The 16,277-nt window shown below is 36.8% G+C and overlaps 1 protein-coding gene across 1 annotated transcript; it reads left to right on the forward strand.

Moving 5' to 3' along the window:
- The first annotated feature begins 2,142 nt into the window (after positions 1-2,142).
- On the forward strand, positions 2,143-5,434 carry LOC110723300 (putative germin-like protein 2-1). The gene is made up of 3 exons (XM_021902650.1): positions 2,143-2,396; positions 2,810-3,145; positions 5,030-5,434. Exons 1-3 carry the CDS (start codon positions 2,231-2,233, stop codon positions 5,305-5,307), a joined length of 780 nt encoding a protein of 259 aa, XP_021758342.1. The 5' UTR covers positions 2,143-2,230; the 3' UTR covers positions 5,308-5,434.
- Positions 5,435-16,277: the final 10,843 nt, after the last annotated feature.

Genomic DNA, 16,277 nt, shown 5'->3' on the forward strand with positions numbered 1-16,277 from the left:
AAAAAAAATTACAATTAGGGATATGGAAAAATTAATGAAGAATTTAAGATGAATCAATCAAAGACCTCATCACGTACGGTATTACTTATAATTTATGTTGATATGAAAAATGCGGTGTTGTATTTAATTTGTGTGGAACAAGGTCAATGAATAAATATATAATTGATGAGAAAGTAATAAAGAAGATAAACAAATTAAAAATACACAAGGATTACGTGGTTCAACTAAACCTATCTACTTCACAGGTGGGGACTTCAATTCGAGAGCGTTTTATCACTTTGATGAAGAAAATAAGAGGTATATGTATACAAGGAGTCTCAAATGGCTTAATTGGCTTAATGAAACCTAAAACTCAATGGTTCTTTTACAACATAAGAGCCCTATTAAAACCCTTTGATTACTCCCCAAGGCAAAGCACAAGTAGCTGACATGACTAAAACGGATCTAATCAAAAACATTGAACGATAGAGAACAAAACACGTGGCAAAAATGGGGCATCCAAGATCTAGTGCGTGGGCGCACAGTAGTTACCATGCACGAACGCGCATGGATTGTTTTTGCCCAAACATTGCCTTTGTTCGGACGCACTAGCTCCTTCTTCTTGCGCAGACACGTAAACCTTCCACCTCGGACTTCAAATTTGCCTTTCTACAATCCTTTTACACACGGTTTATGATTAAAGGATTGAATGGACTATCACAATAATGTCAATGTATGTGTCATTTCCTAAAAAAATATAATGTCAATATGTCATTATAATTATGTTTTAATTTACGTTTAGTATATATCAGTGATTTGTAACCTGTAATTGCACGTAACTTTGTATGTGTGTATGCTTCGAATAAAGGACAAGTCAATTATATATCAACAAAATGATGAAAAAGGGTTTCGAACCCTTGTTGTGCATAGAATAATACTTCCTCTATTTTATTTATTATGTTCTTATTAATTTTTTTTGATTTGTTTTATATTGTTCTTAACATATCTACTTTATTTTAATTTTTGCAAATCCTTCTTACTTACTTCCACCTATTTCCTCACAACATTTACATCTTTTCACAGTCTTTGTTATTCTATTCATCTCAAATTATTTTTTGTAGATAATATACTTCTTCTCTATTCTCTTTTAATATAATTGCAGCGTGGAGGGGATGTGTGGTATTCCGTATAATTTAGGAGAAGAGAGAGATAAAAAGAAAGACCCATGATGTGATGAGAGTAGGAGTACTAAGATAGGGAGCATCATTTGCCAAATTAAGTAATTTTGCAATTATTTTGTAACTTTATAAAAAGGATTACATTGCAACTAAACGAAAACAGATGAAGTTTATACTTCTTATTATTTATACCAGGGCCAATTATTAAGCAATGAAGCCTAACGCAACTGCATAAGGCCAAAATTTTGGTTAGGACCTCGAAACGATATTACTCGAACGCTATTCAGCACTTCAAACGGTTTTATTTTTTTTTTTTTATTTTTTTTTTATTTTTTTTTTTTTACATGATCACTTTAATTTGTCATGGTAAAAATTAGTGCTAGTAGGAAAAATTGAAGATTAGTGGCAGGAAAAAGGATTACACTCGTTAGTTATTCAAGATTGCTGCTTTTCGTTTTTTCCTAAAACCATCGATGTGTCCCCATTATATTACTAAACTTTATTCTTTTGCCCATGAATCCATAATCAAATTATGCACGATTATTTACAAGTACGTAGAACTTCTCGTATCAATTTCTACTATTACCCATTCTCTATTACAATTCAAGTCCGGTTAACTATCTGTTTAAAACCTACTCGTATCGAAATATTTACATTTATTTAGGTAATATCTAGAGAACATTCTTGTCCCAGTGAGAATAATTAGGAACCATACATCTATAAATAAATCCGTGAATGGGTCAGATCCGGTCAATTATTTTGATTGGAGGGCCTAGTTTTATTTTACTTGTACAATGCCTTTGTGATGTGGTGATGACGATGACGACGACATGATTTGAAAAACGATATTTGTGTTAAGATACTATATATTCAAAAATATCAAACACAACTCAATTGCTAAGGGTCCCCATATGTTCGTCCAATAGAAAATGTATGGTTCTTGATTTACTTCACTTCTTTTTTTTGTTGTTGCTATATATAGGCAAGTTATCACCTACATAAATAAAGAGTTAAAAAAAACAATCAAAAAGTGTTACATATTATCTACTAAAATCTTTACTAGTTTATCGTCTATGGAGAAGATTAATAGAAGAGCTGGCTATAATTGGGCCATTGTAGCTTTGTTCACGGCCTTTGCAATGAGCATTGCTACTCAATTTTACGTAGCGAATGCCTCCGATCCTTCTCCCCTTCAAGATTTTTGTGTCGAGGCTCATCATCATGACTTAAATTCTGGAGGTAAAACATTCCTCTCCCTAATTAATTTATTTTTGCGTTATATAACATGGAACATGTATAATGTGGTGCTTTCAGCCCACCACACAAAATTTTAACAATTTTAAAATTATAAGTATTTCGTGATATGAAAAAGATATTAAGGGGTCACGTTGTCATGTGATGTACAGTAACCAATAACATAAGGAACTCTAGGATTGATCATATATTCATATTACCTTATTTTCTAATAGTGAGGGATAGCTCAAGTGGTTAAAATTTTCATCCCGATTCCAGGTGATCCTGGGATCGATTCCAAAAAACCTTATTCTCTGCTTAGTAAGCTCACATAAATATATACATTATTCTAATTTCTTACTAATTGATCTTAATCTATGTAATTTAATTAACTTTTGATCAATCTTCTACTCGTACAGTGTATGTGAACGGGAAGTACTGTAAGAACGAGGATTTGGTAACAACCAACGATTTCGTGTACAAAGGGTTTGACAAACCTGGAGACACAAACAACACTCAAGGAGCAAAGGCCACGCTAATCGATATCAACAAATTCGCAGCCGTTAACACACTAGGGGTGTCCATTGCTCGAGTAGATTTCGGACCGTATGGTCTAAACACTCCTCATTTTCACCCTCTTGGCTCGGAGATATTCGCCGTGCTAGAGGGCACCCTATATGCTGGTTTCGTGACCACTAAGAACAAACTTTATGACACGGTACTAAAAAAAGGTGACATAATTGTTTTTCCACAAGGTTTGTTACACTTTCAACTAAATCTTGATGAGACGGACGCTTTAGCAATTGCAACATTTGGTAGCCAGAATCCTGGACGTATCAATATCGCCGACGGTGTGTTTGGAACACCTATCTTGGATGAGGTGCTTACCAAGGCCTTTCAAGTAAATGAGAAGGCGATTGAACAACTTCGAGCTCAATTTTCGACTAACAATGCCTCCGTTGATAATCCTCGGAAATCGGTTCTAAGGCTGTTATCTCAACTCTCTAGATAATGCTAGTTCATTTTTATGCAGGATAATATTAATGGCCTTATGGGTGATCAAGTTACATGATATTCACCCATTAGAGATTAAAAAACAGTGATTTAATGTTTGAGGTTGTATTGGAATCAAATAAAATGTTGATGCTATTTTATTTTATTTCATGTTTTAAAGTCCTACAAATTTCTATTGGTTAATGTGTACGAGTGTATAGTATCACTCTTTTGTTGCTATTGTTACTGAAGGCTCCACCTTGATGATATTTTAATTTAAGTTTATGATGGAAGTCAAAACATATATTAATATATTATGTTGCATTGGACTGTACGAATTGGTTTATTTTTTAAAGCCCAATACGCATGATAGATTGGATTTGTTAGTTTGGATGATTATATTATTTTGCATAAATATATGTGATAATTATTCTGATCATTTTATCTCTAACAAATTAATCTTCTGTTTTGATTATTTATCTATATGATATGATTGAGTTTGTTAATAATATTTCATAATTATATTTCTTATCTATTTAATTTTTCAGATTATATTTTGAATAAATTTATCCTGTATTACCTAACCTTGTTTCAAGGAAGTTGTTAGTCTTGCTGTTGCACAGGATAAGGCTGGAAATTTATTCAAGGATATATTCAAAGATAAACGTTGAAACAGAAACAAACAGCTAGCAACGTTCAAATTTCAAATAGCCGAAGGTTGTTGAAGAAGCAAGATTAAAGGAATTCGGTTGGTGTTTTTCAAAGGTTTGAAATCAAATCTACAACGTTTGAAATCAGTCTTGAAGCCTTATAAATAGCGTCAAGATATGCTGAAGAAATAATAACGACAAGAACAACAACGTAGAACAAGAACACTCAAGAATTATCAAGCTTCATACACTATAGCAAGAGTGTTAAATATTTTCTCTCTAAGTTCTTTAATACCTTATTGTGTGATTAGATTGAGAGAAAAGAAAAGTGTATCTAAGAGTGGAAAAAGTATATATCAAAAGAGTGATATACTTAGAGTAAATTTATAATACTCAAAGTATAGTAAAAGTGAGTTAGCTTTTATTTCTGGGAATTGAGTGTCTAAGGTGTAGCTGGGGTGCTGCGGAGAGAAAATAGTGAGATCTTCTAGGGTGCTTTAGAACTCTAAGGAAAGAAATAAAAGTTGGTTTAAAATCCTACGGGTTGGACAACCCTAGGCGGAGACGTAGGCCTTTGTGTTGAACTTCGTAACAATTTTCTTGTGTGCTTTACTTTCTGTTCTTGCACTTATTTTTGTGTTGCTTAAACTGATCATTTGCTAAATTCAAACAAACACATCTAACATTCTGATTAGCAATCAGCTTCGCTGTATCAATTGTTTTCAAAGCCTTGACTTTAAGTCTGAAATTAGTTTATTCCGTCTAGAAATTAATTTCAAGACCTTGACATTTTCAGTTTTGCGAAAAACGCCCATACTCTATTCAACCCCCCCTCCCCCCCCCCCTTTCTAGAGTATTATTGTGTTCATTCCATTACCATTGTGATCCTTTCAGTTACAAAAAAAAGAAACAATAGAATCCACTTGACAATAATATCACATATAACTGACATAAGACAAATATTTAGAAAGGGCGACATGATTGTTTTCCCTCAAGGTCTAATTCACTTTCAACTAAATCTTGGTAGAACAAAAGCTTTTGCCGTTGCCTCTTTTGGAAGCCAAAACCCTGGCCGAGTAAACATTGCTGATGGTGTGTTTGGAACAAGGCCGCGTATTTTGGGTGATGTTCTTACCAAAGGTTTTCAAGTGGATGAGACCGTGATTGAACGACTTCGAGCTCAGTTTATGAGTAAGAACTTATCAACCAACACCGGAAGATCTATTCTTAAGCTTTTGGCTCAAGATTATTTGGCTGAGGATTCTTCGTACTAATTAATTTATTAAAATTAAATTAATTTCGTACGTAATATAATCAAGATTTATGGTAGCTGGCTCTAAATCACAAATAATCTTCTTATCAAGATATATGATTTTACTTGGTTTCCAAAAAAAAAAAAAATATGATTTTACTTCGCGTAATTTGTGTGGTTTGGATTAATCTAGGGTTGTATGTACTGTATTCCTTTGTGCTTGGCTTTCTGTAGTTCAAATAAATTAAAGGAATAATTTAGCATTATTCTGTTGTATGTTCAGTTTAGTTTCTAAGGGTGTTGTAATTCATTTCCTCATAAAAAAGAAGCTAGATACTCTTAAGTCTTAACAGGTTACATGTGTGGAGAAGGAAAGGACGCAGATATATAATCAATGGCACGTTACCGTATGATCAATCAAAGAAGCATAAGGTTTCTAAATAGCAGACAAAGCTACCTACATCAGCCATGTAACTTTGAAACTTTTTGAAACAAATTACACTACAAGAAAACAGCTTAATTTCGACGGAAATAATCCGTCGGAAACATAGGAAAATCCGTCGGAATAAGGCCTTCCGACGGAATTCCGTCGGAATAAGGCGTTACGACGGAATTCCGTCGGAACAGTTCTGTCGCGAAACAAATTGTAGGAAATTAGACATTTTCCGAGGGAAATTCCGTCGGAAGACATTATTCCGACGGAAATTTCGATGGAATTCCGTCTGTCGGAGCTGAATTTGACTTTAAACGTAATTCCGTCGCAAAATTCCGACGAACTGAATTCCGTTGAAAAGTTATATCTTCCAACGGAATCGGAAGAAGAGAAATTTCGACGACAAATTCCGTCGGAACGGTCCTGTTAATGTAGCAAATTAATCTATTTAATTTGGATTTACCACTTTTGGAAACCTATATCTCCTGCACCTATTTTAAGACAAATCTGAATTTTTGATTCAATTACGAAAATATTTTTATATATTTATATATAATAATAATGTATACATTGTGTGTATACAAAATAATACTAATTTAAATATATGTACATAATATATACACAAATTCTAAGTCGCAGCCGGAGTACCCTGACCTGCACCGCCGCTACCCGGGTCGTTCGAGGGGTCTCTTCTCAAATGTGGAATGGTGGAACATGTGTCGTTGCTGGAGAATCGAGCCATTATCTTTTCGTACTTGGTTTCTCCTTTCAATTTCGGCCAACTGAGTTGCCATCTCGACTGCCATTTCACTCCGAAGAGCTTGCACCCTCTCCTCCACCCTCTGCTCCACCCTCTGTTCCACTTGATCCTGCATCTGGGAAAGAATGGAAGGCGTGTACTGCTGGGAAGACTTAGAACCTTGACCCTTCTTGCCGTAATACAGCTCTGCACCTTGGCTAAGTTTCTTGACACGACCCTTCTTGTTGCGACCACCTATAGTCTCCCAGTACAACTCATTTGGACTTTTCCGAATCCCTTGGGTGCTGGCTTCTTCAACTTTCTTCTGGTAGGCCTCCTTCAATATACATGTATGAACAGGTGCACACAGATGTTAGTTAAAATAAGCTTTCAGAACCAAATTCATCCAAGTATTGCCTATATGACCTATTCTTTGCCCATTTTCTACATTTTTGAAAAAATGACCTATTTCTTTCTCTAAACATGTCTATTATAGGTATTCAAGGGGTACATGTCTTGTAATCACAAAAAAACAACAAGTCCCTAAGGTTTGGGACGCATTTGGAGCCAAATTGAACCAAATATGGCCTATGTGACCTATTTTTTGCCCATTTTATACATATTTGACCAAATGAACTATTTCTTTCTCTAAACATGTCTATTATAGGTATGAGGAGGTGTAAATGCCTTGAAATCACAAAAAAAAAAAAAAAAACAAGTCCCTAAGCTTTGGGACGCATTTGGAGCCAAATTGAACCAAATATGGCCTATGCGACCTATTTTTGGCCCATTTTCTACATATTTGACCAAATGAACTATTTCTTTCTCTAAAAATGTCTATTATAGGTATTATAATGGGTACATGCCTTGAAATCACCAAAAAAACAAGTCCCTAAGGTTTGGGACGCATTTGGAGCCAAATCGAACCAAATATGGCCTATGTGACCTATTCTTTGCCCATTTTCTACATTGTTGACCAAATGAACTATTTCTTTATCTAAACATGTATATTATAGGTATTATAAGGGGTACATTCCTTGAAATCACCAAAAAAAAAAACAAATCCCTAAGGTTTGGGACGCATTTGGAGCCAAATTGAACCAAATATGGCCTATGTGACCTATTCTTTGCCCATTTTCTACATTGTTGACCAAATGAATTGTTTCTTTATCTAAACATGTATATTATAGGTATTATAAGGGGTACATGCCTTGAAATCACCAGAAAAAACAAGTCCCTAAGCTTTGGGACGCATTTGGAGCCAAATTGAACCAAATATGGCCTATGTGACCTATTCTTTGCCCGTTTTCTACATTGTTGACCAAATGAACTATTTCTTTCTCTAAACATATATATTGTAGGTATTCTAAGGGGTAAATGCCCTGAAATCACCAAAAAAAAACAAGTCCCTAAGCTTTGGGATGCATTTGGAGCCAAATTGAACCAAATATGGCCTATGTGACCTATTTTTTGCCCATTTTATACATATTTGACCAAATGAACTATTTCTTTCTCTAAAAATGTCTATTATAGGTATTAAGTGGTGTACATGCCTTTAAATCACAAAAAAAACAAGTCTCTAAGCTTTGGGACGCATTTGGAGCCAAATTGAACCAAATATGGCCTATGTGACCTATTTTTTGCCCATTTTCTACATATTTGACCAAATGAAATATTTATTTCACTAAACATGTCTATTTTAGGTATAAATAGGTGTAAATGCCTTGAAATCACAAAAAAAAAAAAACAAGTCCCTAAGGTTTGGGACGCATTTGGAGCCAAATTAAACCAACTATGGCCAATATAACCTATTCTTTGCCCATTTTCTACATATTTGACCAAATTAACTATTTATTTCTCTAAAAATGTCTATTATAGGTATTCTAAGGGGTACATACCTTGAAATCACCAAAAAAAAACAAGTCCCTAAGCTTTGGGACGCATTTTGGAGCCAAATTGAACCAAATATGGCCTATGTGACCTATTTTTTGCCCAGTTTCTACATATTTGACGAAATGAACTTTTTCTTTCTCTAAACATGTCTATTATAGGTATGAGGAGGTGTACATTCCTTGAAATCACAAAAAAAAAAAAAAGACAAGTCCCTAAGCTTTGGGACGCATTTGGAGCCAAATTGAACCAAATATGGCATATGTGACCTATTTTTTGCCCATTTTCTACATATTTGACGAAATGAACTATTTATTTCTCTAAACATGTCTATTATAGGTATGAGGAGGTGTACATGCCTTGAAATCACAAAAAAAAACAAGTCCCTATGCTTTGGGACGCATTTGGAGCCAAATTAAACCAACTATGGCCAATATGACCTATTCTTTGCCCATTTTCTATATATTTGACCAAATGAACTATTTATTTCTCTAAAAATGTCTATTATAGGTATTCTAAGGGGTACATGCGTTGAAATCACACAAAAAAAAACAAGTCCCTAAGCTTTGGGACGCATTTGGAGCCAAATTGAACCAAATATGGCCTATGTGACCTATTTTTTGCCCATTTTCTCCATATTTGACCAAATGAACTATTTATTTCTCTAAAAATGTCTATTATAGGTATTAGGAGGTGTACATGCCTTGAAATCACAAAAAAAAAAACAAGTCCTTAAGCTTTGGGACGCATTTGGAGCCAAATTCAACCAAATATGGCCTATGTGACCTATTTTTTGCCCATTTTCTACATATTTGACCAAATGAACTATTTCTTTCTCTAAACATGTCTATTATAGGTATTCTAATGTGTACATGTCTTTTAATCACCAAAAAACCAGATTTGGAACGATTTGGAAAGTAATTCATGAAATCGGTCATAACTAGTTGAAATCCAATGTGTTATTGAAGTTATTACCGCAATATGTTGTGCTTTGGTGTTGGCTGGTACTTTTCCTTTCCCAGGCACTTTCTTGAAGTGCGTCTTCCAGAACAGCTCATGAGCTGTTAGGAGCTGGCCTTGATTCTTCGTCGCCTTTGTTTATACATGCACAAAATGATAAACTTAATTTGTTAGCGCACTTTTAAATTATAAGACACAATTCTCTAAACACTTTACTTGCATATTCATCAAACCTACCATCCGTTTAGCATGTTGTACAGCCGACATCGAACCCTGAAAGTGGGTAGCTTCAACCGCATTTTCCATTGAACCGCACCTCCTGTTCTTCTTGTTTTGGGCCGACCTCTTCTTGTAAGTTGGATCGGCGACAACAATATCCATCATTTTCTTGTGGACGTCCTCAATGAGCCAGGCTGGCTTTGCGCCCCTCATCTTGTGCGTGACTGTGTATAACATGTCACGTAGCCGAGTAGCAAGCTTCTTTTCAAAAGTGTGCTTCACATCCTCGGCCAATTCAAGTGCCCATGTGAATTCTTTCTGCAAATGATAAAATTTAGAAGTCATATACTCAACTTCATCTCATACTTTTCATAAAACATGTATTCGTTAAGTCTAAAATAGCTTACGTAGAATAAGTTCCACCGGTGCTGCTTCGTTGCTTCATCCACCTCTCCGTAATTCCTCCAAGGCGCTCGGTGGTACCCAATTAGCGTGTCGTAGACCGAATCCCTCACCCTGTTGTCGTCGAACCTAAATTATAAGACGAAACCACAAAGTTAGATGATCATCAATAAATAGTAATATAAGACTTGTTAGAGGTTAATTATAGGTTAAGAGTGTACGTACCAGAGCACAGTAGGGTCTAATACCGGCAACTGTGAACGCTGCTGTGTCTGTGCCTGTGATGGGCTGGAAGGGGGCTCCTCAGTCGCACCCAAATCGTGTGCCTCTGCATCCGCCATGTCCTCATCGGAGGAGTCGACCACCATTGCCCGTTTACCTCTGTCTTTACCGCCCGCCATGATCACCTTAAATAATTGTTAATAACATGGCAACATATTATAAGTTACAAGTGCAGTACATTATAATTAAATTTCAGCGTAAATGTAATGATTTATTATAAAACCAAGTCAATTTGCGATTTTACAATAACAAGCAAATTCAACGAAGGAGAGTAACATATTCTCCTATTAATTAATGTCATCACTACTGTCACTACTGGAATCATCACTACTATCATCTAATAATACATCGATATCATCATCCTCGTCACTATCACTAGAGTTGATGCTAGATTCATCGTCTTCATCGCTTGAGATAACAAATCCATCGTCATCATCTTCATCATCATCTTCTACGATATAGTCTGGAATATCATTAAGTGGGCAAAGCGTTGCATGTACTTGTGGGGATGGTGCCTTTAAAACCTCTAAGTCCACCGGAGCATCAACCACTGATCTTGCTTGTGTTTTAAAAACTGCCCACCATTGTGCTCGATCCCGTTTCAGGCTAGGGTATGATGCGTAGTACACTTGAGTCACTTGGTAAGGTAAAACAAAGGGGTCGTACTTCGGGTATTTCTTAGTGTAATTCACTTCGACAAGCTTGTACTGTTCATGTATGTTCATGCCCCTAACACAATCCATCCAACTACACTTAAACAAAATAGTCTTGTACTGCTTTTCGGGACCAGTGTAGACCTGTTCAATAATGTCGTCTAAAATGCCGAAGTACTCTCCACCATCCTCACCCGATACACACACGCCATAATTCATCGTAGATTTTTGCTTGTCGTGGGCATGTGTATGGAAATTAAAGCCACCGACAAAAATCTGCTTCCAAGTTCGAACACGCTTGAAAGGGCGCATGCTCAACGCTCGCAGCACATCCGAATTTGGTTCCTCTTCAACAACCTATCAACGTGTTGAATTCAACCGTCACACTTTCGTAATTGAGTACATTGAATAGCAAGGAATAGAAAATCGTACTTATGTAACGGTTAGACAGTACAGTTTACATCACCTTGCGATGAAACCAATCAGAAAATTCAGCTTCACATTTCTCCATTACTTCTTCTCTACGCAGATAAGGTCGAGTACTAAGAATGTAGTCCTCGAATTTCCTACGAGGCCAATAAAAATGTAAGTCAACATTGTAATGATTTTAGTATTTAATAGCTTTGAACACACTTCATTCCTAAACATACTACACCTTTCGTATTCACCGAGAATGCCGGTGTTTTGTAACACGAACAAATGAGCGCACTCGAGTTCTTTGTCATCTAAGAACCGAGTTTTACCCTCATTTGACACACGACCACTATCCTCCTTGAACAACTTTGGTATTTCAGCGTCGTTCAATGTGGAGTCGACGTCGGGATTCACATTTCGACCGAGATCTCGTGTTTTAGTGTCAACTGTCGACTGAAAGTAATTGGAGCAGAAGTTTTGTATCTCTTCAGTGAGATAAGCATTGTATATGGGCCCTTCAACTCGAGCCTTGTTCCCAATCTTTCATTTCAAATGATTGAGGAACCTGCAATCATAGTTATGAAATTAAATAGATAAACACGACATGATATTGAATCTGATGTAAGAAATAGGATGTGGATGGATCTTTGATTTACCTTTCGAACGGATACATCCATCTATACTGAACAAGACCACATAACTTCCCCTCGTATGGAAAATGAATAGGTAAATGCTCCATAGAGTTAAAGAGTGCAGGGGGGAAGATCTTCTCAAGTTTGCACAGGATCTCAGGTATGTTTTTCTCCAATTGCTCCATGTCACTAACTGATGTTGTATGTTGTATAGCAACACAAATCGCAAAAGAATTGGCTGATCTCTGTGATTGCATTCCAAATATGGAGAGGAAGCAATTCCCTCATAGCAGTAGGCAACAACCTCTCCATGAACACGTGACAGTCATGGCTTTTCATTCCGTGTAGCTTACATGCTTGCATGTCAACGCTTCTGCTCAAATTGGAGGCGTAACCATCGGGAAATCGCAGCTGTTTAACCCACTCACACAAAACTTTTCTCTGAGCCATGTCAAGAGCGAATGGAGCCCTAGGCATGAACTCTTTTCCTCTAACATCCTCCTGAAGATGAAGCTGCGGACGTTTATAATATTTGGCAATGTCATTTCGAGCGGATGGCGTGTCACACGTATGCTTTTTCACATCCATTACAGTGTGAATTAACTGATCAAAGAAGTTTTTTTCAATGTGCATGACATCTAGGTTGTGACGAATAAGCAGATGCTTTCAATATGGAAGCTCCCACAGTATGCTTTGCTTGAACCACCCCTTCTTTTCTTTTTTGAGGCGTTGAAGTGACTCGGGCCCATCTATAGCCTTCGGAAGGTCTTTCACACATTCCCACAGCTCCTCTCCTGACATAATTTGTGGAGGTGCACCCTTTTCGACCTTGTTTTTGCATAATGCAGTTCTACTTTTCCGAAAAGGGTGATTTGTCGAAAGGACTGGCGGTGACAATCAAACCAAGAAACCTTACAACCATGATCGAGCCAAAATGCTTTGTTTTTCTCCATGCAATATGGACAGGCTTTCTTACCAGATGTGGCCCAACCGGACAACATACCATAAGCCGGGAAGTCACTAACGATCCATAGGATGGCTGCTCGGAGATTGAAATTCTTTTTCATCGAAATATCATACGTATGCGCGCCAACTTCCCATAACTGTTTCAACTCCTCTACCAACGGTTGCATGTACACATCCAAGTTGCCCTTAGGGTTTTTAGGACCAGGAACGAGTAAGGAAAGGAACATAAATTGTCTTTTCATACACATTGAGGGAGGCAGGTTATAAGGGGTCAAAATGACATGCCAGCAAGAATATTGTCCCCCAAACTTGCCATGAGGAGCAAAACCATCTGTACACAACCCAAGCTGAACATTACGAGGCTTGGAGGCAAACTCTGGAAAGCAACTATCGAGGTGTTTCCAAGCCTCACAATCACTAGGGTGTGCCATTGTGCCTTGAACTCGAGGATTTTTCGAATGCCATGTCATTTCCTCCGAAATGTTCTTAGTTGTAAAGAGCCTTTGCAACCTGGGTGTGATCGGGAAATAAAACAAAACGTTCAAAGGAACTAGGCTACCCTTGGAAGTCTGCTTGTATCGGTCGCTGCCATACGCCCTATAAGTAGACAACTGAGCATCATCCTTCCAAAACAACATACATCCTTTCGGGCATGCGTGAATCCTTTCATGAGGCAATTCCAAGCCCTTCACAACCTTCTTCACCTCATAGAATGTGTCGGCCATATGGTTGTTGTTAGGAATTGCTTCACAGAGCAAAGAAACTAACCCATCAACACATCTATGGGCCAGATTATACTCGCACTTTAGACTAGTGATTCTAGCGGCCATTTCTAACACAGACAACGAACTCCCTTCGTATAATGGCCTTTCAGAAGCCTTCAACAAACCCAGAAAATGCTTAGCTTATGCATTAGGCTCCTCCTCTGATGAAAAACTAGCCTACTCGGAATGCCTTTGATCCTGACTATGACCAAAAGCATTGGAAACCATTTCACGATATTCATTGGACCGCCGTTCAGGAACGCTCGGAAACCCTTCCCCGCGACACATCCACTCATAGTAATAAGGTATAAAACCCGCGCGAAACAAATGAAGTTTAACCGTATCCGGATCCCAAAGCCGTTTGTTCTTACATTTAGCACATGGACACCTAACTTCATTCGGGTTACTACTCTCGGGATTATCTTTGACGTATTGAATGAATTCATCAACCCCTTTCACATACTCTGGATTAATACTTTGCCCAACCTTCCTTTCATACATCCAGCTACGTTCTGTTTGTTTCATGATTACAACTTCTACACAACTCACGCATATGTATAATCACATTAGTCATAAATCATATTTCCTATGAGTCATTATCCATCAAACTGTTACAGAAATGAAAATGAGATTTGAAATGCTTCCAAAGGGTCCTTATCACTCCAACCTAACCCATCCTTGTACGCTTAATCTCACTAGTGAATGTAAGCCAAGTTTTCAATTCTATGGAAAATCCACCAGCATTTCCCTACAGTTCTCCAAATACACGATGTAGGCGATTAAAGACACCTACATATGTACCCAGAGAACATTATAGAGAAATGAAAAGGCAGGATTTTCCATAGAATCAATAACAAGGTATACATTCACCACCTAAGTGAGAATAAGCGTACAAGGACAGTCCCAACCGGGGACTATTCAAGACATACTCCTAATGTGTATGCCTTGAACGGGTATCTAGGCAAATGATTATGCAAATGATTCATTTACAAAATATATAAAGTAAAGGACACATGCATTATACTAAACAAATATATATCACAATTAAACTAAACTAAACAAATAAATAAGCACAATTATTAAATATTATATTAAACATTATATCAAACAAAATGTTAAACTACATAAACTAACATACACTATATTAAACTAAACTAAACTAAACTAACATACATTATTATATTAAACTAAACTAAACCAAACTAAACTAACATATTATAATACAACAATTAAAAATTAAACTTAAGTAACTAAACTAACATATCATAATACAGCACATTCATTTCAAATATTAACATATTAAAATATAAACACAACAAATTGTATACACTACACTAAAAACAGTATTAAGCTAACATATATATAAATACATTACAATTAATCACTAAAAAAAGAATATAAATTAAACTAAGAATTTTAGGGTTTACAAAGTCTCTAACCTGTAGATCTGCACTTTTATTGACATTCAAACCAAGTAACTTTACAACTCCTACAAATAATTAAAATTAAAACTTAATTAGGGTTTATGCTTTAATTTTTATTAAAAAAAAAAAAAACAAAACAAGGCCGCGAGTATTACCGGGGTTGCAAAACGGCAGGAGGCCTTGGAGTCACGAGGGGCGGCGGACACCGGCCGGCGGTTGTGGTGGAATGCCGGAGGTGGCTGTTGAAAAAAGGGGTGATAGTTAGCTTAGGGTTTCCCAAAAAATTTAATTAAAAAAAATTAAAATTAACAACACTTACAAATGCAGAACGACAGCGTAGTTGCGGCGGAGGTGCGGTAGTCGCCGGCGACTTCGTCTTCCTCCTTCTCTTTCTCCCTTTCTCTTTCTTCCTCTACCTCTTTCTCTTTCCCTCCTTCTGTTTCTCGCCTCCCCTTTCTCCCTCTCTCTCCTCCTCTTCCTCTTTCTCCCTTTCTCTCTCCTCCTCTTTCTTCTCTCTTCCTCCCTTTCTCTCTCCTGCTCTTTCTTTTCTCTTCCTGTTTCTCTTTCTCCATTTCTCTCTCTTCATTTCCAGGAATTGTGTTTCTGGTTTTTTTTTTCCTGAAAAATCAGAACGTTGTTTCATCTTTTTTTTTTAATAGTTCTGACGGATTTTTTTTCCGTCGAAAGCTACAGTTTCAGAGGGAAAAAAATCCGTCGGAAATATTCCGAGGGAAATTCCGTCGTTATTCAGCTTTTCCGGCGGAATTCTCCTACAAACCAAAATTCCGTCGGAAAATTATTCCGTCGAAATCTTGCCCATTTCTAGTAGTGTTATAAACAAGTATGTATACCAATTAGGAACTTCATTTACTCTCTCCAGAATACCATTCTAAAAAATGGGGGGATAGGAACCAGTAAAAGACAGGCAGCAAAATTCCTTAGGATCCTCTTATAAAAGACAAATGGTTGATGAATGCACAAATTCATCCATCTCAGGTAACAGCAACACCGTATAAAATATAACAACAATAAGTTTGGCAAATTAGAATTTCAAATTGATAGCAGAGAAGCTAATGCTTACACCAGCATCCTGTAACTAGGGGTGGCAAAAACTGACCCGACCCGAAAATAGCGGGTTAGGGTTGAGAATTTCGACACGAAAACTTAAATGGGTTGACACGAACCTGACCCGAAATTAAATGGGTTAGGTTAAG

Source organism: Chenopodium quinoa, unplaced genomic scaffold (assembly GCF_001683475.1).
Source record: "Chenopodium quinoa cultivar QQ74 unplaced genomic scaffold, ASM168347v1, whole genome shotgun sequence".
Lineage (NCBI taxonomy): Eukaryota > Viridiplantae > Streptophyta > Magnoliopsida > Caryophyllales > Amaranthaceae > Chenopodium > Chenopodium quinoa.

Coding starts and splice junctions, on each gene's coding strand:
- LOC110723300 (XM_021902650.1), top strand. CDS start 2,231: ATGGAGAAGATTAATAGAAGAGCTGGCTATAATTGGGCCATTGTAGCT. Junction 2,397..2,809: donor TCATGACTTAAATTCTGGAG/GTAAAACATTCC, acceptor CTACTCGTACAG/TGTATGTGAACGGGAAGTAC. Junction 3,146..5,029: donor CATAATTGTTTTTCCACAAG/GTTTGTTACACT, acceptor TTTTCCCTCAAG/GTCTAATTCACTTTCAACTA.